We start from the raw sequence: 24,183 nt of genomic DNA, 5'->3' as shown, positions 1-24,183 counted from the left end.
GCCTTGGCCACGCTTTGCTGTTTCAGGCCAATTAAGAGGTGAGTCTGCTCAGAACAAGCAGTGAACTTTTCATACCTCTGGCTAACACTGTTCCTGTCCGCATTATTTATTCAGCGTTCAGAACTGAGCACTAAGACAAAAAAACTTTGTGTCAGATCTCGGAGGGGGAGTATTTGCTGAAAGTACTGTAATCCACATGCTACTATCACTGTTTCCAACAATGATACAATGACCTGGATTATTGAGAATCTACACAGACATACTATCACTGTTTTGATCTTATTTACATAGATGTAACGAAGGAAAGTTTACCACCTGCAGGGAAACCTCCCAGACTGGCCTGCATAAACACAAGCCATGTTTGACTTATATTCGCTGATACCCATCAGCCCCTCAATGAATTGATATTCGGTGGTCTGCACAGTTAATGCCATCCATTCATCATCTCTTATCTCACAGCAATAATATTTCTGTAAAATACCTCCAGCAGAAGCACTTGATGGTTTAACTGCCGTGCTGTCAAAAAAGGAACAGTAAAAGGTGAGAATGTGAACCTCTGGCCCCCAACATGAGTGACAAATGGTTCACATCTGGACTTTTAACCACTCATCCCTCGAAACATGTGCACAAATCAGCCTCGACTGCTGTAGATATGTTCCTGTGTGAATCTAGTGAAAATTAATGCAATGTTTTTCACTGTGTTTTGTTGTGCACGAAGGTCAAATTTCGCGTTAGCTTTAATGTTAACGTCGTGGCTCTCTTATTTAAGATTAAGATTAAGATGAACTTTATTCATCCCCGTGGGGAAATTGAATTATAGTAGCAGCGTATGCAGAGTAAAGAGACAGAAAAAAATAAATACAGATAAGATTAGAATGTTATAAGCATATATACAGCATATATTAGAAGCATATATATATAATATATATACATAATATAATATATACATATTATAAGCATTATAAGCATATATACATAAATATAGAATAAATTAGAAATAAAATTACAACATGAACATTACACAGTTGTTGTTATTGGCTGGGTTTGGATGAGTTATAGAGTCTGATAGCGGACGGCAGGAATGACTTCCTGTACCGTTCCTTAGAGCAGCGAGGCTGCAGGAGTCTGTTGCTGAAGCTGCTCCTCAGTTTGTCCACTGTGTTATGGAGGGGGTGGGAGGGACTGTCCATGATTGTCCGCAGTTTCAACACCATCCTGTCCCTCACCACCTCGTCCAAGTTATCAAGTCTACAGCCAACAACAGACCCTGCCTTTTTAATTAGTTTGTTAAGTCTGTTGGCATCCTTTGCTTTAATGCCTGCACCCCAGCACACTGCAGCAAAGAAGATGGTGCTAGCCATGACAGACTGGTAGAACATGTGGAGCATCCTGCTGCAAACACTGAAGGACCTGAGTCTCCTGAGGAAATAGAGTCTGCTCATGGCCTTCTTGTAAACAGCATCGGTGTTTGTGGACCACTCCAGTTTATTGTCCAGCTGGACACCCAGGAACCTGTAAGATGGGACTATTTCCACATCTTTCCCACTAATGCAGACTGGGGAGGGTGGGGACTTGCTTTTTCTGAAATCCACCACCATCTCCTTCGTCTTGGTCACGTTGAGCTGCAGAAGGTTCTCCCTGCTCCACCTGACAAAACTCTCCACAAGATCCCTGTATTCATCCTCCTGTCCATTCTCCACACACCCGACTATGACTGTGTCATCCGAGTACTTCTGGAGATGACATGTCTCAGAGTGGTACTGGAAGTCGGCTGTGTAGGTGGTGAACAGGAATGGGGAGAGCACAGTTCCTTGAGGAGCTCCTGTGTTGCTCATCAGGGGGTCGGACACACAGCTCCGCAGTCTCACAAACTTGAGCCCTTATCTGGCTACCTCTTTGTCTACCTTTGGCTTTACTTGACAGGGAAGTTGTTTTCATCATCTTAGCCTTGGCTGGTTTGCTAGCGTGGCCCATTTAATGTTGGAATAAAACATGGCAGTTTGTAGGATGTAATTGCTCAAAGTCATAAATGGCAACCGGCAGAATGGACATAAAACTGTTTTAATTGCTCTTCTGCGCGACACAATAAAACAGCACCTTTGATGGGGATTCATAGCAGGATCCATCAGCAAAGGCGGCGTGTAGAAGCCCCATCTGCCTGTCTGCATCTACGCCAAAGGGGTCCTCTTGCCGGGATAAAAAATGCCTCTGTGCTGGAATAAATTTACAGAAACATCGTCTGGCTCTGTTGGGGCTGTTCATTCAAATTCATAGACGAGAGAATTTAAATGAAAACAAATATAACGGTGTGCTTTCCCTTTCAAATGAGGCTGTGTGTATTATGATTATTATTATTTCTATTACTGTACTTCTCTCTGGCGACAGATGTTTTCCAGCCCGTCCACAAAGCAGAAGGAAATACTGCAGGCAGAGAAATGTCTACAGTTGCAGACCCTTTCCTGATTTGGGTGCATTTGTAAGAGAATTTTCCTGGTGGATTTCAAATCAGGATAGAGGGAACAACCATCAACAAGAACAATCTTCATCGATGTATCGAGTTTGGCATTCATGGCCTTCAGCAACTTTCTTTTAAGGAGTTTGTTGCTACCGGAAAACTCGGACATGACCCTTGGTTGTGAAGTTAAGTCTCCTCGGGAAAATGAGCGGTCCCAATGGCTTCTGAGGTTTTTCTCTGCTGTCTGCCGCTTCTGTTAAGAGAAAAGGGGGTCAGCGTGGCGCATGATCAAACCCTGTTTGCTCTGCCGCCGTTTGTCTGCCTCTCGTTAGCGGTAAATCTGCATCATTAAACTTTCATGTCAGACTGTAACAAAGACTTCCGTGCATGAAAGGGAGGATGCGCAGAGACTTATCACAGCCTCAGAAGACGATTTTTCCCGCTGCACTAGAGCAGGGGTCTTCCCCTTGTACCATCTAATGACTGAGTTAGAGCGAGGAGTCGGTAATGAGCAAGCAGCGCCGCGAACGGCAAGGACGGGGCAATGTATGCGAAGAAGCTGCATATAAGGCAGAGATTGATGATGCTCCTCTTCATCTCATTTCCCCTCACAAGGACAGCTGCAGCAGGGCTCGCCACCGGAGGTGCAGAACAGCCAGTCTCAGAGTGGGAAACTAGATTAAAAATTACACTAATGGAACTCCAAATCTGTAAAATACTTCTTCAAAATGAATCCCTGCATGATTCTGTCTTCTGTTGAGTTGCATCCCTTCCATGAAAGCTGGCTGACATTTTCTTCCGTGCTCCCTTTTTCCTGCCTGTTTTTTTTTTTTTTTTTTTTTTTTTTTTACTGACGGGTTTACCGATAAACCACGCTGAACGCCAACCACTCCTCTCCGAGGAAACAAAGCACCTGAGAACTAAGCTGCTGCACCTCATGTCAGGCTGTGATGTCATGCCCCATCGCTTACAGCACAGTCGGAGGCAGCAAGCACAAAAATTTAATGATGGAGCGCTGTGATTGTTATCGTATGGCTTCTTTGGCATGCAGACAGGCTGCACTGGAGGTGGAGCTCTGGATTTGTCTAATCTGGATGAGATGTTGAACTCTGACGCAACCCGAACCTTTATTTGTCAGTTTGAGGTCTCACGCTCGATCTTTTATTTGTATCCCAGTAGATGGGGCGATGTAGTGTTCTGAAAGCTCTAAATTACACTAATGTAAAAGCACTTATCTGCATACTTGGAATGCCTCCATTATCATACCCATATTGCCTGTCTGTTGGAAAAGCACTTATACACACTTATCATGCACCTGCACAGTCAGGACCTTTAAATCAAGCTAGTATGTCCGAGGCTGATGTTGTCGCTCATCTGCAGGTGAGAGATAATGCCAAGCAGGACCTGAAGGACGGCCTTGCTCTGTACAACTCAGAGACCAACTTAGGCCTGCGGAACGCCTGGAACATCATCCAGGCAGAGGTAGGAGCACCCATTGTGATGCTGAAACATCTACATTAATGCAACATTTAATGAATATTGAACTCTTCCTGCTTATGCCGTTCATTATAAGTCCAGCAGCTCTTGAAATCCATTTTAGCTTGTTATTCATATCCTTAAAAGCAATGTGGCTAATTAAAATACAAAAAACGCTGTCATTTCAGCCCATTCGAAGTCCTCTCCGACCGCACAAGAGTGTTAAATGTGCTTTGTGTCGTTGACAGTGGAAGTGCTGTGGGGTTATAGCGTCCACCGACTGGTACGAGGCCCTGAAGGAGCAGGTAGTTCCAGATCGCTGTTGCCAGGAACATTACCAGAACTGTGGGCACAACATCACCAACATGTTCTGGAACAGGGTGAGTTGGCAACAATTTAGGCGCAAATGCATCAGGAGAGTTTTTGCAACTCTCCAGATTTGCGGTGGGAAAAGTGAACGAGCAGCACTCAGGGGACATAATGAGTAAAATTTCCAAACGGAGGCGTCAAACATGAGAAAGAGAGAAAAGCACGTGCACCCAAAAACATCAGGAGAATAGGAAACAAAAGAAAAATGTAGCATAAAGGATCAATAAGCTGTGTATTACCAATTTCAAGTATCATAAACATGTTAAAAATGTTATTCACTTAAAAGTCTGGAGTCCCACAAGCAGATAAGCATGAAAATAACATTAAACCATTTGTTTTTGTTGTAAAGCCTTTTTAAACAAAAAAACATGATTTAAATTCATTTTAATTTTAATTTGCTCTCATTGCTAAAGGAATTAAACGGAATTTTACTGTGGGACATTGAATGTGTGTATTTTTACAACTTTAACTACCGTATTTTCCGGACTATAAGTCGCACTTTTTTCATAGTTTGTCAGGGGGTGTGACTTGTACTCCGGAGTGACTTATAAATACATTGTTACAGAATTTCACATGTTCGTTATTTTCACACTGACAACCACAAGAGGGCGCTCTATGCGTGTGTACCCGAGGAACGAGTTCCTTTAGCGACGCAGAAGAAGAAGCGGTGCTCGTCTATGTAGTTAGACTTGATTTTTTTGGTAAACTTGCTCGGATGTTCTTCATGTTATAGTTATCTGAATAACTGTTAATATGTTACGTTAACAAAGCAGACACGTACTCAGTTTGTTGTGGGTCATGTAGCTGAATTTGTTACGTTAGCATACCGTAACCCTATTGCTAATCCATGCTAATTCCCTTTCAAGATGAAATGTATGTTCTTGGTCTTGGATTTTATCAAATAAATTTTCGCCCAAAATGCGACTTATAGTCCAGTGCAACTTATATATCTATTTTTCTTCTTTATTATGCATTTTTTGGCTAGTGCGACTTAAACTCCGGAGCGACATATAGTCCAGAAAATACGGTACTGTTTATTAGATATGGATTTGTCAGTTTAATGGATTTTAGGAATTGCAAGGCAGAATTGCCAGGCAGAAAAACTAGAATTTTTTTTGCTTTACTGTATTTCTAGCGCGGTTGTTTTTTTAAGCTTATGTTGATGGAGGATGACTGCTGCAACTCAAGGGGAGTTTCGAGGGGACACACAAATCTTAACCCCATCTGTTACATTGCTTTCTCAAGCCTTCGTGTGTGCTGACTTCTGTCAGCGTTCTCACTGTACTGTCGAATTTCGATCACACCGAATCCGTTTCCATTATGCATAAGACAACAGCCTCTTTTTCTGTTCGAAGGGAAACCCCTCACAACGCAGCGGCTTCCTGTCGCCCTCCATTACAAGGGTATTCTGCCATTAGTCTGTGGTGTGATTTGTTAGGGGGCCGAAAGTCGGGGATTAAAAGCTCTAATAGAATTGGTGAAATGAGAACAGGCAGACAATGAGCTGCCCCAGTGGGCAAAAGCGCCACTTCCAGCTTGTGCGTAATCCCACCCAGAAGACACGGCGACACACTACACTGTGAACCTGCTCGAGTCATCTCACACAACAGGGTGCACTTTGCGGCTCAAGCCTCCATTAAGACATGGCCCCAGCACCACCCCCGCTGGTGTCCTCTGGGTGAACCCAGGTGGATATACGTCCGAATGCAGCACGGCTTTGCATATGTGAGTGGTCACCCGGGGGTAATTCTGTTGTTTCACACCTTAGATGTAACCCGCGCATCTCCTAGGCTCTGTCTGAGGTAAAGGGGGAGTTTTATTTAATCATTTATAAAGTGCGAACACATTTTATCTCTTCCATTTTAGGGCTGCTTTGAGAAAGTGGAGGAATGGCTGGATGACAACAAGCTCCTGCTGGGAACCATCGGGATGGTCATCTTGGTAGTGCAGGTAGGAAGGCTCACCTGGATCGCTATATCTGTATACTTTACCATTAGAGAGACTCCATATTTTCATTACATGACTGAAAACCCTAACCCTAACCCTAACCCTAACCCTAACCCTAACCCTAACCCTTCCAGGAGTTACCTGGATGGAGTTTCATGGAGCAAAATTCTAGGGGGAGAATAAATCCAGGAATTATTCTGGACTCTTTAATGCACAGAAAACATTTGATCTAAAAGGTACAGCTCCTTTCTACATACAGCCTCTCCAACATTATCTGCAATTATCGACACGCTTGCCTTAACTTCCTCCCTGCAATGTCTTTGTAGCTGCTGCACTTGCTCGGAGGCCATGTCCTGACAGAGTTGTCAGAGATGAACAAAGAGCGGGCTTTTTTGCACACGTTTGACTGCAGAAGTGCCTTTACTCTTGGTTTTATTTGCTCCAACCCAGGGCCACGAGTCCACCTGCTGCAATCGCAGAACTGTGGCACCTTTCAGAATAAGCTGTGAGAGCAATTATAGGCTGCATTTTCCCGCCCTGCTGCGAAATGAGCACAACTTGGCTGAGATCCAGGGGTTGTTGTTTGAAAGCGTTTTCACATCTGGCTGTGTTTTTGTCTGTTTGCCTCAGTCACGTGTCGAATGAAGATCACAGATGATTCAGCGCTATTCACAGGTCCGCCCATGTTTCCCGCTCTGTGTTTATTGCTACGCATTTTTCATTTCAGTCAAACTTTGCTTTCCGTTTAATTTAATTTTGAGCCCCTGGGACCAAACGCTGACCGTGCAGCAGAAGGCCGAGGATTAGTCCCGATGTCCTCCGTGGTTGAGGAGCGAGCGCAGGAGAAAGCCAACCTTCACAATGACTTTTCACGCATTTGTTCTCAGCCCTGACACTTCTGTCTGTTTCTGTCGCCTCCCAGCAGGTGACACAACAGCTCTGTTTTCAGCTCAAGTACAACGTTTTCATGTCACAGCGCTGACTCGGCTGACGCTGATCTTAATGATGTGTCATTCTCTGTGCCATGCAAACATCGCTCGCTGAGATTTGGATGGCAGCTTGAAGCTGTCGGATTAGGAGAGCTGAAGTTAAAGGTGCTGGACAGCCTCATTGAGGCATCAGGAAATGCTCTTACGTAATGTCCGGCGGCATCAGGGATCTGTAGGATGTGCCTAAATTTGGTGCCTTCTGCCGAGGTCGTTCACTTTACCTACACCAGGGGCAGAAAAGCCGCTCCTATATGCTCAGCTGCGTAGACCATGTACATGTATCGGTCATAACCCACCTCTTTGTTGGGTGTTTACCGGCACGTGTTGACTAGCCGCCCCTTAAGGTAGCATTTTTCTCCCAGGCAGAGGCGTCAATAAAGTTTTGGGCTGAAGCTGAAGGAAAAAGAGGCAGCAGAATTCCCAAGATAATCACATCTCGCAGCAGCAGACAGTGCACAGTGCGTGGCCGTTCTGCTGCCATCACAACTGGGAGAAGATAATGGTTTTAGGACCAGCCTTGTGACCCTGTTTGATGTAAAGTATCAGCGGTAATGGGAACTTCAAAGCGATAGCTGGCTACTTTGATTCAGTGGTATCTTGATTTCGTTCATTGAGTTAATGCTTGCACAGACGGCGCCCATCTCCATCACAAAGATTGGAGGGCTCGCCTTTGAAGGCCATCTGTGGTGTTTGTGCTGCACCACAGGATATGTTGTTCATCAAACACTCGGCGCAGCCAAAGGCGTCAACATCAGTCAGTTGTCAGAGAGACACAGAACGTACGTATGTCTACGTACGCGAGTTCACCATCTCATTCCTTCTCTCCAGCTCCTGGGCATGGCCTTCTCCTTGACACTGTTCCACCACATCCACAGAACAGGGAAGAAGTACGACGCTTGACCTGTTGGCCAGATGTCTGACTGAGAGGAGGCCCACCACCTGATGGGACAGAACTGACTCGGACACCTTTGTTACCCCGACCCATCACTGTACAACCTTTGCTAAGCCTCCTGTGCCCCCCAACCTGACATTCTGTACAGTTTCCAGCTGTGTCTCCACTCCGCTCCTCTCACCGTTCATTTTTGTCAAAGAGTAACGCGACTGGAATCCGAGGGACACCCAGACACTACTTGACAAAGGAGGAGAATCCATCATTCCTTTTTGAGTGGATTTCATTTTTATTTTCTATGCGGGGACTGTTTTCTGGAGGGAAGGACTGATAGCAACACTGCACACACACACACACACACACACACACACACACAAACACAAATCAAAGAGACTCTTATTGCCCTCTGCAGGAGCTAAGTATAGTCCAACACAATTTAATGTAAAGAAAAGAAAACTTTCCAACATGGCATGCTTGTTTTGTACTTTCACTCTGTATTTGTCTACCCCCCCCCCCCCCTCATTTTTCTCCAAGAAGAGTTACTGATGCTCCAGGAGCTTGTGTGTATGTGTGTGCAAATGTGTGTGTTCTACATAAAGGACCAAACACAAAGTTCAGATGGTTCTCCAACCATCAAAGGGCTGTTAGGTTAAGATTTGGAGTTAAGGGGCTGGGAACCACATTATGTCAATGAAAGTTCTCACAGTGATAGAAGTACAAGAATGTGTGTGTGGAGAGAGAGAGAGAGAGAGAGAGAGAGAGGAAAGAGGAGAGAGAGAGAGGGAAGAGGAGAGAGATTTGGGAGGGAGGACGGTTGTGCAAGCACAAATGGATTTATTTTAGCCCAAATTCTGCAGTATCCTCTGAATTATAAATTACACTGCACTAATCTACTTCTGAAAAACACACAAGCGTGTGCATGTGCACAGACATTTTTATTATGACAGCTGTAGGATTCTTATACCCTATGAGACAATATGAAGAATAAAATGGGCATCACCAAAACTGTCAGGTGAAAAGCTCTGTGTGTGTGTGTGTGGGGGGGGGGGGGGGGGTGACTGATTCGTCCCAGCCCTCAGCATTAAAAACTCAAGCACACAAAAGTGAAATCAAGGGCAACGAGCTGAAGATGCTTACGTTCAAAAATCCGCCATCTTGAGACCTCATCCATTTTTCCTCCCCGCCTTCCTTCTCTTTTGTCACACCCCCAACCACAAGTTTTCTTTCCTCACCCTAATTTCCTGCTTGGCGTCTAAAACCAAGGAGTGCTACGCTTTGTCCATAAAACTAAGACTGCTTGCTGGAGGTGACATTCACCAGGAAACAACAGCTCAGGCTTTATGTTTTTATAGACACACTCTTGCAAATGCGATGGAGGAGAGGGGAAGAGGTAGGCAGTGATGCAGGCAGATCAAAGCTCAGACAAATAGACACATGAAGATGACCTGTAGGACATCTTCTTGTCCTACAGGCTTATGTCTGTTTCCTGCTGACTCGCTGCAGGAGGCTTAAGCACATCGCCGCCTCCCTAAGAATAAATATAGCGCTGATGTGATTTAATGAAACCTCCTCGTGGTGGTTCTGCTCCGGGCTGCAGAACACCTGTGGTCAAAGGGAACTGTTTCAGCTGAGGAAATCGTCACCGCTACTGATAATTTCAGCAAATTATCAAATGCCAAGGACATGGTGAGGGAACAGGCTGTCAAACAGGCAAAAACAGCTTTGGGGACAAACCCGGCTAAAAACACAAACACATCAAATCCCCTGGAGACTACTTAATTTTGTTCATGTAATATCCCTCCTTTCAATTTTACACTAGTATTTTCTTCAATTTTTGCTAAATAATAAGCATGATGCATAAGTAACACCTGACAAAATGTCTCGCCCCCATTTTTGATGCCAAATATTTGCCCCTGGATAAGGCACTCCCAACATGCGCGTGCAGTACACATCTTCTCTGTAACGGTGCTGCGTTCAGATCAACCATATTTTACCCAGATACAGGCGTGCTATTTTCTGATTGGCTGATCTGTAGCCCTATGTCATTTGTTGATTGGCTGATCTCATCACCTGGGGCAGGTCAAACCCCCGTTGCTGCCCAGACTTCTTGCTTCTGAATGACTTCTAGATCTGGGGAACAACTGTCACACTCTTGTTGTTGTTGTTAGGAATATTGCCACATTTCCAGATACCGGGAAGTGACAGTTATGTTGCAGACAGGAAGAATGGCCAGTCGACATGCTCCCTACAGCTCGAAATCAAGTACAAAAATTCTGAGGAGCAGCAGATGAAGGGAGATGGTTGTTGTTGTGGCTCTGGACTTTGTACAAACCCATCAACATTCACTGGATGAGCACGTTTGCTCCCTCACAGCGTCACCTGAAGACATCTGTATCCTCTTTAAACTGATGTTGTAATGACAAAGTGATGGTTTGGGAGACGTTCATGCATGAGGAAGGAACAGATTTGGGCTGTGATGTGCAACGACCCCGCGGCTGTGATTCACTCCTTGCCCCCTTGTGCTCCAACTTGTCTTGTGGAGTCGGGGCTGATGTAGAGCTCAGACACAAAAATTCACATCCTCGCGCTGTTTGGCTGCTCTCCCGGTTCCTTTATTTACTGCTTCACTCCACAATCATTGGTGCTGCACACGCCGTAGCTGTAAAATACCGACACTGGGGGACACACCGCTGTGCATCCTGGGACATTTGTAGGGCTAATCCTGCACCCACAAAGGGGTTTACAGACGCCACAGCTGTAACTGACACTCTAATGTTCCACAAGAAGGTTGCGTCAAAGCAAATGCGAGACCGGTCCCTGATGTCATGATTTCAGACGCTGCAGTTCTTTGCCCCCACTGAGTCACTTCTGCTGACATTTCCAGCTCCTTTTCTTGTTTACCTGCAAACTTGCTTTCAGCTCTGCCACTGTCCCCTGTTTTTTTTTCCTTTATGTGTAAAAGGTGAATGAATGCTATTTTTAGAGAAGCTGTTACCGATGCTATTTTTGTAAACCAGTTGAAAAATGTTTTACTTTATATATCTGAAGTTGTTTTGGTTTTTGTCATTTTTTTAATGGTCTTTCCCCTCCTTTAGTGACATTGCCTCTTAAAGAGAGAAAGGTGAAAAGCATCTTTCTGTTTTAGCTTTGCTACAAGCTAATCAGGCTACTGAGTTGGAAGAAAGAACATTTGTTACATTCCATACGACAAACACTGCACACGTGTCATCACACCTCTGTAATTCAATTATGAGAGGCATTTGTTTCCCAGAGTTTTTTAAGTGTGCTACCAGGACGCTGCATATACCAGCGCTCGCATCGCTGCACTGCTGTACTTTCGTTGCCGATGTAAATACGCTAATTTTTCACTGCTGCTGTAACTTACTGGTTCTCCCACTTTTAATCACATTTGCGCTGACAGTTTAATCGACATTTTCTCATTCTGAAATGCTTTTCATCACCGCGGCTCTATTGTGCTCATACTGACAAATCTGCCATCAGTATGGTAAAACCACTTGTCTGGTGTGTTTCTTTTCTGCCCATGCCATCTGTTTCTGAAGAACAGGTGAAGTATAATTTTGATGCCAATGTTCGTTTTTCAGTCTGAATTTTCATATTTTGTTCAATACCATTTTATATTACTTTTTTTTCATTTGAATAAATGTGTTTTTTTAAGACCCCCAATTGGCTGCCATGCACCTGCAGTAATTGGACGTGTTAAAGAGTTTTGAGATGTTTATGTTTTTGTTGTTTTCTTTCATATTTTGACATCATATCTGTAATCCTCTCATACTCTCCCTGAATTACCGAACGGTGGAAATGGTGTGTTTGATGTTGTGTGGCACATCTGATACCTGCCAGCCTTGTCCTGTGGAGTTTTCTGCTACCTGTGAAAACACTCTCAGTATGTCTAGTTGTTAGATGGTGCACCGACTCCCTCTTTACTCTCTAAAGCAACTATTTTTTAAATAAAGGAACGAGTGTCACAAAATCCTGCGGCACGGCGCACTGGTTGTCTTTAATGCTAACAGGCTGGATGCTCCTGATGTGTCCTCTTTGTATGCTAGACAAAACGTTTCAATTGATGTTTGAGTCATGGAGGTTGGGGTGGGTGAGTATCATTGCAGTGACCTTTTCTGTGTAAGAGGAAAACGATCCATACCTAAGGAGCAGAGCTGACAGTAGCCACACAGATTTTCTTTTTTTTTTATGAGCAGCCAGTGATGAAAGTGGAATCCATCACAGGTTTGTTTCCCGCAGTTTTCTTCTGTTTTGGGGGAACAGCCGAGTCAATTTTGCCCCCCTCCTCCCATCAGGCTGCTGCGTTACTGCTGCCAGACAGGCTTTTTCTTTTCATCACTGTTCCTTCTATGCAAACTATGACCTATTTTAGCTTTTGTACAGATTATTTTGTAACATGTACTGAAATAAAAAGAGCAGATTTAACTCCCACGGGCAGTTTGTTTAAAAATAATTCCAGCATTTTCAGTCATTAACCTGGTTTGACCTGAATTTTGTTGGTCACCTCAGACTGTATCATTTAGCTCCATAACTGGACATATGCTTGTTTTTTATGTTTTGTACTGTGGTTGTAGAAGATATTGTGTGATGGTCCTCAGCTGATTTCTGCATGCCCTGACTCGCTCTATTCTGATCATCTAACGCCCAGTTGTCTTGGCCACCATTAAAATGGGCAGATGTACAACAGGCTGAATTTATCCAGTTCATAAATCATGAATGTCTGGTTTGGATCACTGGTCTCATTTACGTGACCATAAAAATCTGATCATGATCTGATTCTGCATCAGATTATTCAGGTGATCATTTAAACAGCATAATGGGATATAACTCAGTGATCTGATTATGATAAATCAGTTTAACGCACCTAAATTCCTCTGCAACACTTGCTAATCTGATTTTTTCATTCCTTTACGTCCGTGCATGTGTAGATATAGATTAGAAAACTCGTGGACAATAGAAGTGATGTAGACTAGTTGGGTAGACAAAACATAAACAAAATGGATTATGAACAAAGAGCATAAACTGCATGGAGCCTGTTCTGCAGGTCTGTCAGCTCCCGTATTAGCGCAGCTAACGCTAAGAACAAAGGTGCTGCCATGTTAAACAACACAAAAAACAGATACTTTGAAAATAGGAGATTAACATCAATGCATTTGTACATAAGAAATCTGATAAATGGACTGGCTATTTTGTATTTTAAATTGTTAAAATGACAACAACAGTGTTAATGACCTCTGAATCCAGGGTTCATGGGACGAGACAGACCTCACACTGGGAGAAATCATGGTTGGAAACAAAAGCTATGCATGGCTTTCTGAAAGTTGGAATTCACAGAAGGGCCCCCCCTGTGGTGTTCGAGAGACACCCTGTCCTTGCATCTTCCCCCTGAGGACACCTTCTGATAAGAGGAAGCGATTTCAAATCTAGTCCCATACATTATTCCTACATTGCTCCTCTTGCCTGCGAAGGACATTTGTGAATTATGAGCCGGATCGGTCAGCTGTCTGTTTCTGATTCATTTAACGCTCAGGCATTTTTCTCCCGCCGGCTCCATCCAGATCACATCCGTGGTCATTCTGACACATCATCAGTTTTCCATTCTCAACTTTAATCAAACACGGTCAGACGTTTGCCACTCAGCTTCGTTCTGCCTCCGAATACTTTCATTTCCGTCCTCCAACAGCTGTTTTCCTATAAACCAGCTCTGAAACAACCACTGTCAGCGAACGACAGAGCCAACGTTTACCAGCAGCCTGACGGCGCTAGATTCCTTTTCAGCTGCAGTCAGACGCAGATATTCATGTGTAATCTGACCCCCGCCCTCCTGCATGGACAGTTCTGGGTCCTACCAGATTGACAGGACAGCATGACACAGCCCCCCCCCCCCCCCCCCCCCTCCTCTGACACCCTCAGAGCCAGTAAACAACCGAGGTGGTGGCCATTATTTAAAGCCACTGGAGAGCTAAATGTAGGTGAAAAAGACAAGAAAGAATGGATAGAAAATTGAACCTGGACCGGGCCGAGACATTCTCCTTCGTCAACCCCTGGATCAGATATTTTCTCTTCTTCTTCAGCTTCCTGTTTTGGGTGAGTTTTTTTTTCATTCACACTTAGAACCAAGCTCGTCCAAATTCGAATTAGGGAACCAACACTGACCCGATGACAGTTCTATGTCTCACATTTGTCACGGATTGTATATTTGCCTCATCTGCGAAACTGACAATTGACCAGCAACTCTTTGAATTAACTACATCAATGAGGTGCTGGCGTCCCTATAACATAATGTATTTTTAAATTGTAATGAACAAAAATAAGTAAACAAGCCCAAAGCAACTTTGTCTCATCACATCAGTGCCCTTTAACCTTTAAGAGTTGAGCAGTACAGCAGCCACATCGAAAGAACAAATGTTGCATTTATATATATGGATCCAGTATATATGAATCTATAAATGGTAATGTTTAGTAATTATTAAAATATGTAAAGCTATTCAAGCACAGAGAGAATATAAATGTAAGTGTTAAATTAATAAATTCAACAAAAGTCGACATTCTAGCGAATAGTAAGTGTTGATTAATGCTTATGATGACAGCATTTTAACAGTAAATAAAGCTTTTCTGCCTTTTACATTTAAATATTTGTTCTATATAAAGTTCTATATCATTACATCCTTCATGACTGTTTCTGGTGAGAGTCTGACAGAAATGAGACTCCAGAAAAAGAAAACCCTTGAAAACGTGCTGATAAATGACTGCTGGGAAGCGTTAGAGATGATGTTAGCAGCCTCGCAGAGTGGTGCCATTAAACCCCACTTCTTTCAGTCCTTCCACAAATGGCAGCAATGGTGCAAACACCACATCATGCTCTTTGTGTTCCAGACCCAATCAGCGGTGGTGGCAAAGTGTTGACTTTGTTGATCAAGCGTGGGTTCGGGAGCGAACGCCGCAGCCCTAATCCATCAGGCTTTTGTGACCGAGTCCCCGCGCCTCAGTTCAACAGGCTTTCACACAATCCTGAGGGAGCAAACCTGAATGATCCTTTTCAAAAACCTAAAAACGGAGCTGGAACACACTGAGTCATGCATCTGACGTGCTTTGGCGCAGGTTTTTACACACCTGGAGGCAGCACGCACACAAACACCAAAACTGTGAGATTAAAGTAAGATGATCGTTTTAGCCATGTTCTTTAGAGACCGACTGTGTCAACCATGAATGCTGTGGTTAATTACACACGGACAGAAACCATCACGACCTCCAGAGATCCAGTAAAAGCTTTTCAGAGAGAAAAAGTTCCTGTTTCCAGTGTAGCTGATGTAATATGTCCCTAAAATAACTGTAGCCAAGTGTGTGTGTGTGTGTGTGTGTGTGTGTGTGTGTTTATTGGGGGGGGGGGGGGTATTCTTGTTCTTTACTTAAAATGTAATGATGTTTGTCCGCTAACCAGTCCCTGATCCTAGCCAACGCTGGTACCGGCTTCGGCTCTAGTAAGAGGGTCTCTTCAAATGACCCATTTGTTAAAACTGGTTGTTGTGGTCGGAAGCTCTGCAGCAGCGTGCACGTTGGCGCGCGCGTGTGAGGAGCTGCTGCTTGTCTCTGGTAGTTGTCTAGTAGATCGAAGCTAAAATCTTTAAACTCCTCCCAGAAGTGAGGGTGAAAAGGACAATTCAATCAAGAGGGGTTTAATTGCCCCGCTCTCACGTTCACCTTCATCGTTCCTTCTGTCAGGATTGAACTCATATCAGCACTTTTACACACACACGCATGCACACACGCCTGCTCCACAATAAAGTATTTTTGCATCATCCACTGCGCTGTGTTATCTTTGTGCTTAAGAGTTTTCGATCTTTTTTGGCTCTAATATTTTCACACACACACACACGCACACACACACACGCACACACACACACGTGTTATTTCAATGCATTCTTCAATCTTTTAGAAATTCCACTGGGTTAAAAACACTCAGGTGGGCTTTGGCGAAGGACTCTGAGTTTCCCACTCGAGGTCAAGCTGGACATGAAGACAGAAGCGTTGAAATGACCGCACTTTCCAGTTGTCGAGGATCACCTTTGTAACCACACCTAAACGCCAAAAAAAAAGAGCCCACCGATTTTCAAGCCGCCCCGCCATAATCTTTTTTTTTTTAATGAGCCACCATGTCAAAACATGTTTTTTATTCCCAGCTCCTACAAAGCTCGGTTGGACCCGGCCAAGTGATGCTAACGGCACCTGTAGAAGGATTTTTCATTGTTAAACACCTTTCCTGGCAGGACCCGATGGTGTGTGTTTCACAGTGATTGCGGTGCCATTTGGCACAGTCGCTGCAGTAGTCCAATGCATGCTGGGAAAATAAATTTGGACGCTACACTCTAAACACAACCCAGTGTTGAGTTTATTACTGGATTAGCCTACATGCCAATTGTTATGATTCAAATGACATTTGAACATGCTGGACTCAGATGTTTGTTGCTTGAAACTGTAATTTTGTGGTTTATGATGCATTATTGGATTTGATTTAGTTCTTGAGGTCGACAGTAAATTTAGACCAATCATGGTAGCTTTCTGCATTAACCAGGCCCACATCCGCTTTTCCAACCACTCGCACAATAGCCCCATTCTGCTGATGTGTCAGGAAAAAGCGCCAATAACTCCAAAATCAGGAGCAAGAACAAACTCTTCTCTTCTTCTGGGGGTCTGCATGAGCCTTTAGTGACATCGTTGACCCTGTGCTTGTTTAGTTACCGCATCAGGGTTTCACAAGGAAAATCTAAAGTCCAACCTGGACAAGAATCTGCCCAGTACAGGAAGCTCCAAACCCAGGTGGGCTCCGATCTCTAGAAGGGCTTCTATCCTCCTTAAGTCTGATGTTCTGATCCTTGATCTCTCCTGGAATATCACAGATTTCTCTTTTCCCCCCAGATCTTCTCTTTGTTGATTGTTGCCATCGGCGTGTATGCCAAAGTCCAGAAAGCCACAGGTACACACACACACACACCCACCACCCTCTCCCATGTCCTGCTCTGCTGTATATTGTGCTATTTTAACAAGCGCAGGCGTCGCTATTACACACCTGCAGAGCCTCCAAACGCTAAGAAATAGCCTGTCACATCCATTTGAGCTGGTATCATTACGATATTTAATTTGTAGTCTGCAGTAGATGCCAAGAAAACAGATTAACCCGGGCTCGTTCCAGTGATTCTGCATTCTGCATAATCCTCAGAAGATGAATCGATATGAGAGGAGAAGCCACAGAGCTGGAGCAGGAAAGCAGGAAACCCAGCGACGGAGGGAGAAGAAGAAGGCTGACATGTAAATAGGGACTGCTTTCTTTTCTCCTCTCCCTGCCAGACACGGTGCGAGACACGTTCTTCGTCGACCCAGCTGTCATCCTAATCGTGGTGGGGGTGGTCATGTTCTTCATCACGTTCTGCGGATGCATCGGAGCCCTCCGAGAGAACATCCGCCTCCTCAAGACAGTAATGACTCGGCCTCCGTTTCCACAACCAAGTTCACAGCGACAAATGGAGACTTTTATTTTCTTCTGTGGATTTTTTGTCTCTCGTCTCAGTTCTCCTTCAGCTTGACCCTGGTCTTCCTCACCCAGCTGGCCATGGCCATCCTGGGCTTCTTCTACTCGGACCAGGTAATCTTCTCTTTCTCCCTTTCTGTTGTTCTGAGATGACTACACTTACAGGAATATCACACCAGGCTCTTTGACAACAGAGAAGCTGGTTATGAATCCCCTCCAGCTGTTTATGCAGAGCAGCATCAGGCCATTCTGCGCCTATATTAACTTTAATGGACTCATGAGGGGACGATTCATCATTGTCTAATTTACAGCCACGCTACATGCTCGGCCTTTCAGTCACTGTCGCTTACGTAATCTGCCTTTGATTCGTCAGAAAACATTCCGCTTCTCTCTGGAATAATCGACCTGACTCTACAATGTTTATTTTAGCAGTTTTAGTAACACTTGGGACTTATTTTGTGATGTAATAATGCTTTTCTTTGATAGATTCAGCTATTTCGGTGAGAGAGCATGTTTTATAATGTACACTGGTTCAAATTAAAAGCTAGCGTTTGAGCGTTAGCTGTAGTTCGTGAGTGAATTGCTAATATTTGAGTAAATTGTAATTAAATGTAGAGTTTTCTGAGTGTTTCTTTTCTCCTGGAAACCTGCCATCATCTGCATGTTAAAGCTTTATCAGGAGCTTTATGTGGAGCTAGGGTTAGCGTTGGGGTTGAGGCTATGAATCAAGCCGTGTGGTGACTGAGTCAATACGTTGGAGAAATGCATGATTCCAGTCCTTTCTGTCTAGTTCAATCTGATATTTTTGAACTCTTACTCCAGAAATTTAAGATGATTCCCTGTGGAGCATAATTTTTTCGAAATCACAAACAAAATCCCTGTTTACATGAATGTACTGGTGAAGGAAGCTTTCCAGGCCTAGCAACTGTAACCCTGGGGGGCGGGACTTAGCAAAGGGTCAAATTCAAAAAGTTGACCCCCAACAAGCAAAGAACCCTATTTTTTTATCCCTTTCTGCGCATCACAGACAGGTGGGGGCCTCACATGGACGTGTGCGCTAGTTATTAATTGAGACCAGGTGCCTGATAAAGCTATATCCTGGAAAGAGATCTCACAACTATATTCTGGATGCAAAATAAATCTGAAATCTTTAGGAAACTTAGAGCTGCAGCATTATTTATTCTGGATTTGTTACTTATGGACACGGATGTGGATCAAGTAACAAGGTGATGGTGTGAGCTGGTTAGAGATCAGCTGATACCCTTTTTTGGGATCTGCTCGTTCTGAAATATGTGAATTTTACACTGGAGAACAATATACTTATTCTAGATTGTCCGCAGGTGTGCAAATGTTAGCGTAGAGTGTTTTGGCCTACTTGACACTTTACAGCATTGAAAAGGCTTTTTTTATGGGCAGATTGTGATATGATGACACTCGACCACACGAGCTCAGCGCACTCGAAACACATTAGAGGTGCGTGGGGAACACGAGTGAGATGCGCTCAAGCTGCTAGTGATGCCGGACGAGGAGGAGGTAGCCACGGAGGGACTGGGATGAAAAAACAGCCCTGGTCTTTGACTTGGCCGGCCCACAACAATGGGCACCCTGCCGCGGGCGTCACAACACTCCTGACACTATGAAAAATGTTGACCAGATGCTGTGTTAAGAGGACAGTATTGCGATTTAACTTGAACACGCAAAAAGAAATGAAGGTCTCGTCAGGCTGGCTGAACCAGCAGACAACAGGTGTCTGAAGCACACATCCCATAGGACGAGCTATAGTGAATCACAATGTAAAGGGGCTGTAACTTTGCACTTTGATATGAACGCTCACAAAGAAATGAAGGTCGCATGCTAACCTTAGAAACCCAACCAACGATGATGTGGCGTTTAACTCAATGTTGGTGGATGAAGACTTTCTTCAACAAGTAGCTCTTTATTCTGCTGCTCTGTTTATACACACGGCAATGTCAAGGGACGGGAGGGTGTCTTTCTCCGCGCTCATCAGCACGAATGCTTCCATATGTTCTTGTGACATTATACAACATTTGATGCATTGGAGAACATAGAAGTGTCACTTACAGGAGTAAGGAGGAGCCTGCCTCCTGAGCCAAGGAGATGATGGGCATCTGCTGCTGCTGCTTCTGCCAGTTAGTTTACCACAATGTCCACATGCTACTACCAAAGATAATCAAGTATCGTTTTTACTGCTACAAGTTCTTCATTTTCTTCTTCTCTTCCAAACAAATATACAACAAAAAAAGCAGATAATGACTGCATGGCCATTCTGTGATTCACCCAGATGGCCATCCGTCTCTGGAGGTAGAAGTAGAGGAAGATGAGGAGCAAGCAGGATTCCAGCTAACATATTCTCTGGACTTCAGGAGTGTCATCTCTTTCCAACTTGTAAGGATAATTCCAGTGATTAGCATGAATTAGCTAAGTGTGCATGGAAGAAGCGATAGCTGACTGCACGAAGGGAGCCAGATCAGAGCTGTGACGCACCCACAAGAACAGAAAGGGCAGACAGGGTCACTGTGTCTTGCCCCGTGTAGCTGAACAGATTCGGAGGCTACAGGGAAGGGAAGAATTCCCCTTAAATTACCTCCCTCCAGCCTCCCGTCCTGTGAAATTTCTCCGGAGAATAAACACACTACAGCTCACACTGGAGGGGTGCAGCAACATCTGTGTGTGCTGGTAAGGGGCCCAATGATACCTCTCTTATCCCTTGTGCACCCTGTCGGCAGTTAGGCTGCCTGCTGCTAAACAGAGCAGTTTAACAACCCTCGCAGCATCCTTCCCCGCTAAATGATTCAAGAGCTCCAGCTCTTCAAAGTGGAACCAAATGTTCCATTTCAACAGAGCCCTTGAAGGAGACTTGGCTGCTAATGACATGGGGAGGTGTGGTTCCGAGGCCCATGAGCATTCTGCAGCCACAGCGGGGAGGGAGAAGCGAGGTCGTTGGTGGGGTGGCGGAGGGACGCAGGAAAATCCAAACATTATTTAGCAGAAGCGCTGGGGGATAAAGGAAAAAAAAAATCGGGATATTTTGATACAGCTCATTTTATCAACAGAACCTCTTATAGATGGGGTGGAAACAGTTCAGTGGGCCTTTGGCAAACTGCATTCTCGAGTTCACTTTCAAGCTTAATGAGATTTTAAAGTTCATCGGCTAATTAGCATAATGCTGTTTGATAACCGTAGCAGGATGATAACAGCGATAAGGAAGGATTAGTAAACAAATATTCACAACCATTGACAGAGCAGAAAACTGTCTCTTTCTCAGCTCACTGTGAGTATCGATCGCAAAAGGCCTGAACGCTTTTATTACTGTCATTATGCTTCGCTCCTGCTGCATCTCGATGCGGTGGGGAGGTGAGGGCGGGAGGGTGCCGCACCGCTGCCGCGTGGCAACACACCCCTCGGTGTGTTAACGCAACACAAACAAGGTGGTTTTGTTTGTTTTCACATGCACTTGAACATCAACTGTTTAATAATGGAAGTCGGAGCACGAATGATGTTATTCATGGCCTGCAAGCTAATGTGCCGCACGTGACTTGTAATTTGAAACAGATTTCCACAAAAAACAAGCAGCCCTCAGTGCAGATTTGGATGTCATTCGTAATAGAGGTGTAATCTAGGTGAAATCCAGCCAGAGCTGCTTGATTTAGCCAGGGCTAAAATGCTTTAATTCTGACTTTAAATCGTCCAGATATGATCTGTTTTGACTTGTGTGAAGTCTTCCCTAAGACAGGGCTGATTTCCTGCCAGCACAAGTAATTAACAACATCGCAGTCCCTGAAAGCTTTTCACGGTTTTACTGAGTATCTCAGGAGCCTGGTTGAAGCCACAGGTGAAGCTCCGTTCCTCTCTGGTACAAATGAAGCCATTAAAACTTGGCAAAATTGAATTGTTGATGTGTGTTATCTCCCTGTGCTCCATCACTCTCTCAGACTCGGGACGCTTTGGGAAAGTTTGTGAGGAAAGCCATCGTGCACTACAGGGACGACCTGGACCTGCAGAATCTGATGGATTACATCCAGAAAGAGGTGCCTACAACCCTCCGTCTCACACAAGACATCTCAGATCAAAGACCGGCGCTGTTTTCAAAGCATCCAAACAGGAAACCAGGCAGCCGCACAGCTTACGTAATTTTTGGCTTCACTGACAGTTTTCCACATGACATGCTAAATGTTACATAGACTTCCTGTTCTCTCTGGGTCTCCTTTGAGATATCACACTTCCATCTGCACACGCTGGCACATTAATCTGGGTTTCCCCAGTGGGAGAAGCCCAAACTGGCAGGAAGGAAAGTACAGACCATGTTGCTAAATCGGTACCTGCTGCCGTGTGCTCTCCTTTCTCTGACTGCCCCCTCAGTTTAAATGCTGTGGATGGAACAACTACACAGACTGGTCTTGGAATCTGTACTTCAACTGCACACCTGGAAACCCCAGCTCGGAGCGCTGCGCCGTTCCTTACTCCTGCTGCACCCCTGTCCCTGGAGAGGTACCTCTAGGGTTCTTTTAGTGGCTTTAGCTTCAGGTTATATCTCAATAAAAAAAAAATTGGAAATCTGATAGAGGTTTTACAGGCCGTAAACATTATTGTGACATTGGGAAATTTAGATGAAGGCCATCAGCTTCCAGCTAGCGTCGAAGCCGCCTCTTTCATAAGGTTATTTTCACAAGTTAATATGTCTGAAAAGCTACTTTTCAAAGAGGATATTTTTATAAATAGTTTGATCGCAGATGCACAAAGGGCCACTTGCATGTGCATAACTAATGATTTGTGAACAAGTAAGCAATCGAGCAATAATATTATTCGCAGGATGGCAGAGATGACTGACATGCCTAAAAACCGCAGCCCAGCGAGCAAACAAGCGTCACTTCAGAGAAACCCGCTAGCGATAAAGTAGTCGTTGTAGTAAAATCGACAAGCTTCCTGTGTCATGTCCCAGCCCCCCCCCCCTCCTTTTTTTTGTTTCCCCTGCCAAGACATCCCCGTTGATGCAAACTAGCGCAACGGATGCGAAACATGAACCTCATGACTGACTTGTTTCAGGTCTAATCGTCCAAGACGGAGGAGGCAATCTCCAGAACGCTCAGGATTTCTCTCCCTCTCTCCGTTTTTGACTCTTCTTCCTGTTCTACAGGCAGTGATTAACACAATGTGTGGTTTTGGGGTTCAAACCCAGAACCACCTGGAGACATACAAGTCCATTTACCCAGTGGGCTGTGCAGACAAAGCCGTGATGTGGATTGAGTCTCATCTGCTGCTGGTTGGGGCTCTCGCCCTTGGCCTGGCCTTACCTCAGGTACGCCCATGCTCACACACTTGGCTTCTACCGTGCACTAATTGGCTGAGCGACTGTGCGCTGAGATCACCCCAGGCTTCTCTTATTTTCCCTCCCTTACCTGCTCACGAGCATCACCTGAAGTTTCGGCCCGCTGAAGGCATTGCGGTTGACATATTGACAAGCTCGGGCCCCTTCAAACACGGTGTATTTGGGCAGAGCTGTGAAATGCTACAGAGAAAACAGACCATCAATCAGAACCCTGCACCCTCCCCGTCGAAACACACACTCACACGGATCAATCCCAGAGACTCCCACGGTGGTTCATCTCCTTTCCCCAACAAAGAAGGAAAAAAACACAGTGTGTGAAGGTTAATGCTAAGCTGTGTTACATGCATGAAGACAATAGCAATTAGAATCATAACTTAGATGCACCTTATGCATTTATTATGTAGCTCCGGGCTGTAAGTGCAGCTGATGTGCTGTTTTGGAGCGAGGATGTAAAGTTTCGCAAGTGTTGAATCATTTTCATCACTTCAGATTACTCTGACCTGGAGCACTGAGAACCTGACGTAAAATAAAGTGAAGGCACGCAGGCTCCTGCTGCACCGAGCAGAGTGTCGTTAATACCCCCCGACAATAGGCCCTAAAAACAAATTAGTCCCCATCAAATCTTCCCTGGGTGTAATTAGCCCGCGTACGCCGGAGCGTCAGCATCAAATTGACTCCAGCACACGCGTGCGCCCGCATGTGTCCCTGAAGATCCCGCGCAGACGCACGCAGATGCTGTCAGAACCGCTGCGCGCAACAGCCAACGTGTCCCGTCGCGCGTCCTCACCGAACAGCGGCGCCGTTGTCAGCAAGACGAGTTAATATTTAAAACGCCTCTGAATGTGTACGTTTTGTTCATGAATTATGCCGTCTGATCAGCTCTTATTAGACAGGCCCGTAAACGTGTGTGCGTTTATCTCCTTCTGTTAAATACAACAGCTCAGCTCCACAGGCGCGCCCCCGACGTGCGCTCGGCGCAGCCTCGACAGTCGTTATTTACGGTGGCTGCTCTCCTCCAGATCGCAGGCATCGTGCTGTCCCAGATTCTGATCTCTCAGATCCAGGATGAGATTACTTCGGTGTCGTGAGCCGCCACAGAGGAAGAGGCGCCGGGATCCGGAACCTGCAGCGCTGCGCTCAGCTTCTCCGGCGCTGATTTAGACT

General features: G+C 44.9%; 2 protein-coding genes across 6 annotated transcripts in view; both read left to right on the top strand.

Moving 5' to 3' along the window:
• The window catches only part of tspan9a (tetraspanin 9a), a 58,525-nt gene extending 46,409 nt beyond the window's left edge, over window positions 1–12,116 (top strand). Inside the window, exons 4-8 of one of the 2 annotated variants that reach the window (XM_011607012.2) lie at window positions 3,836–3,937; window positions 4,180–4,311; window positions 6,167–6,250; window positions 6,382–6,483; window positions 8,065–12,116. In XM_011607012.2, the coding sequence (XP_011605314.2) occupies window positions 3,836–3,937; window positions 4,180–4,311; window positions 6,167–6,250; window positions 6,382–6,480 (417 nt within the window). In that variant the 3' untranslated portion in view covers window positions 6,481–6,483; window positions 8,065–12,116. The remainder of the gene's footprint in view (window positions 1–3,835; window positions 3,938–4,179; window positions 4,312–6,166; window positions 6,251–6,381; window positions 6,484–8,064) is intronic. The other variant, XM_003967177.3, reaches the window with a different exon arrangement.
• Window positions 12,117–14,060: 1,944 nt separating this feature from the next.
• Window positions 14,061–24,171, top strand: tspan33b (tetraspanin 33b). 4 transcript variants are annotated; one of them, XM_029842157.1, is made up of 10 exons: window positions 14,096–14,233; window positions 15,023–15,302; window positions 16,882–16,963; window positions 17,063–17,120; window positions 17,492–17,619; window positions 17,712–17,786; window positions 21,626–21,721; window positions 22,053–22,181; window positions 22,828–22,989; window positions 24,039–24,171. In XM_029842157.1, the coding sequence occupies exons 2-10, from the start codon at window positions 15,223–15,225 to the stop codon at window positions 24,105–24,107; spliced, it is 879 nt and encodes a 292-aa protein (XP_029698017.1). In that variant the 5' UTR covers window positions 14,096–14,233; window positions 15,023–15,222; the 3' UTR covers window positions 24,108–24,171. The 4 variants fall into 4 exon arrangements, with proteins under 4 accessions (XP_003967227.1, XP_029698018.1, XP_029698017.1 ...); XM_029842156.1 differs by having other exon boundaries at window positions 23,959–24,115; XM_003967178.3 differs by lacking the exons at window positions 15,023–15,302; window positions 16,882–16,963 and having other exon boundaries at window positions 14,061–14,233.
• Window positions 24,172–24,183: the final 12 nt, after the last annotated feature.

Source organism: Takifugu rubripes, chromosome 9 (genome assembly GCF_901000725.2).
Source record: "Takifugu rubripes chromosome 9, fTakRub1.2, whole genome shotgun sequence".
In the NCBI taxonomy this organism is placed as follows: Eukaryota; Metazoa; Chordata; class Actinopteri; order Tetraodontiformes; family Tetraodontidae; genus Takifugu; species Takifugu rubripes.
This window is presented reverse-complemented; position numbering and strand designations above follow the sequence as displayed.

Excerpts from the sequence above, each read along its gene's own strand:
- tspan33b (XM_029842156.1), top strand. The coding sequence starts at position 15,223 with ATGCATCTGACGTGCTTTGGCGCAGGTTTTTACACACCTGGAGGCAGC. Across the intron at positions 16,964-17,062 it reads ACAGGAAGCTCCAAACCCAG|ATCTTCTCTTTGTTGATTGT; the intron begins GTGGGCTCCGAT and ends TTTTCCCCCCAG. Across the intron at positions 17,787-21,625 it reads GCTTCTTCTACTCGGACCAG|ACTCGGGACGCTTTGGGAAA; the intron begins GTAATCTTCTCT and ends TCACTCTCTCAG.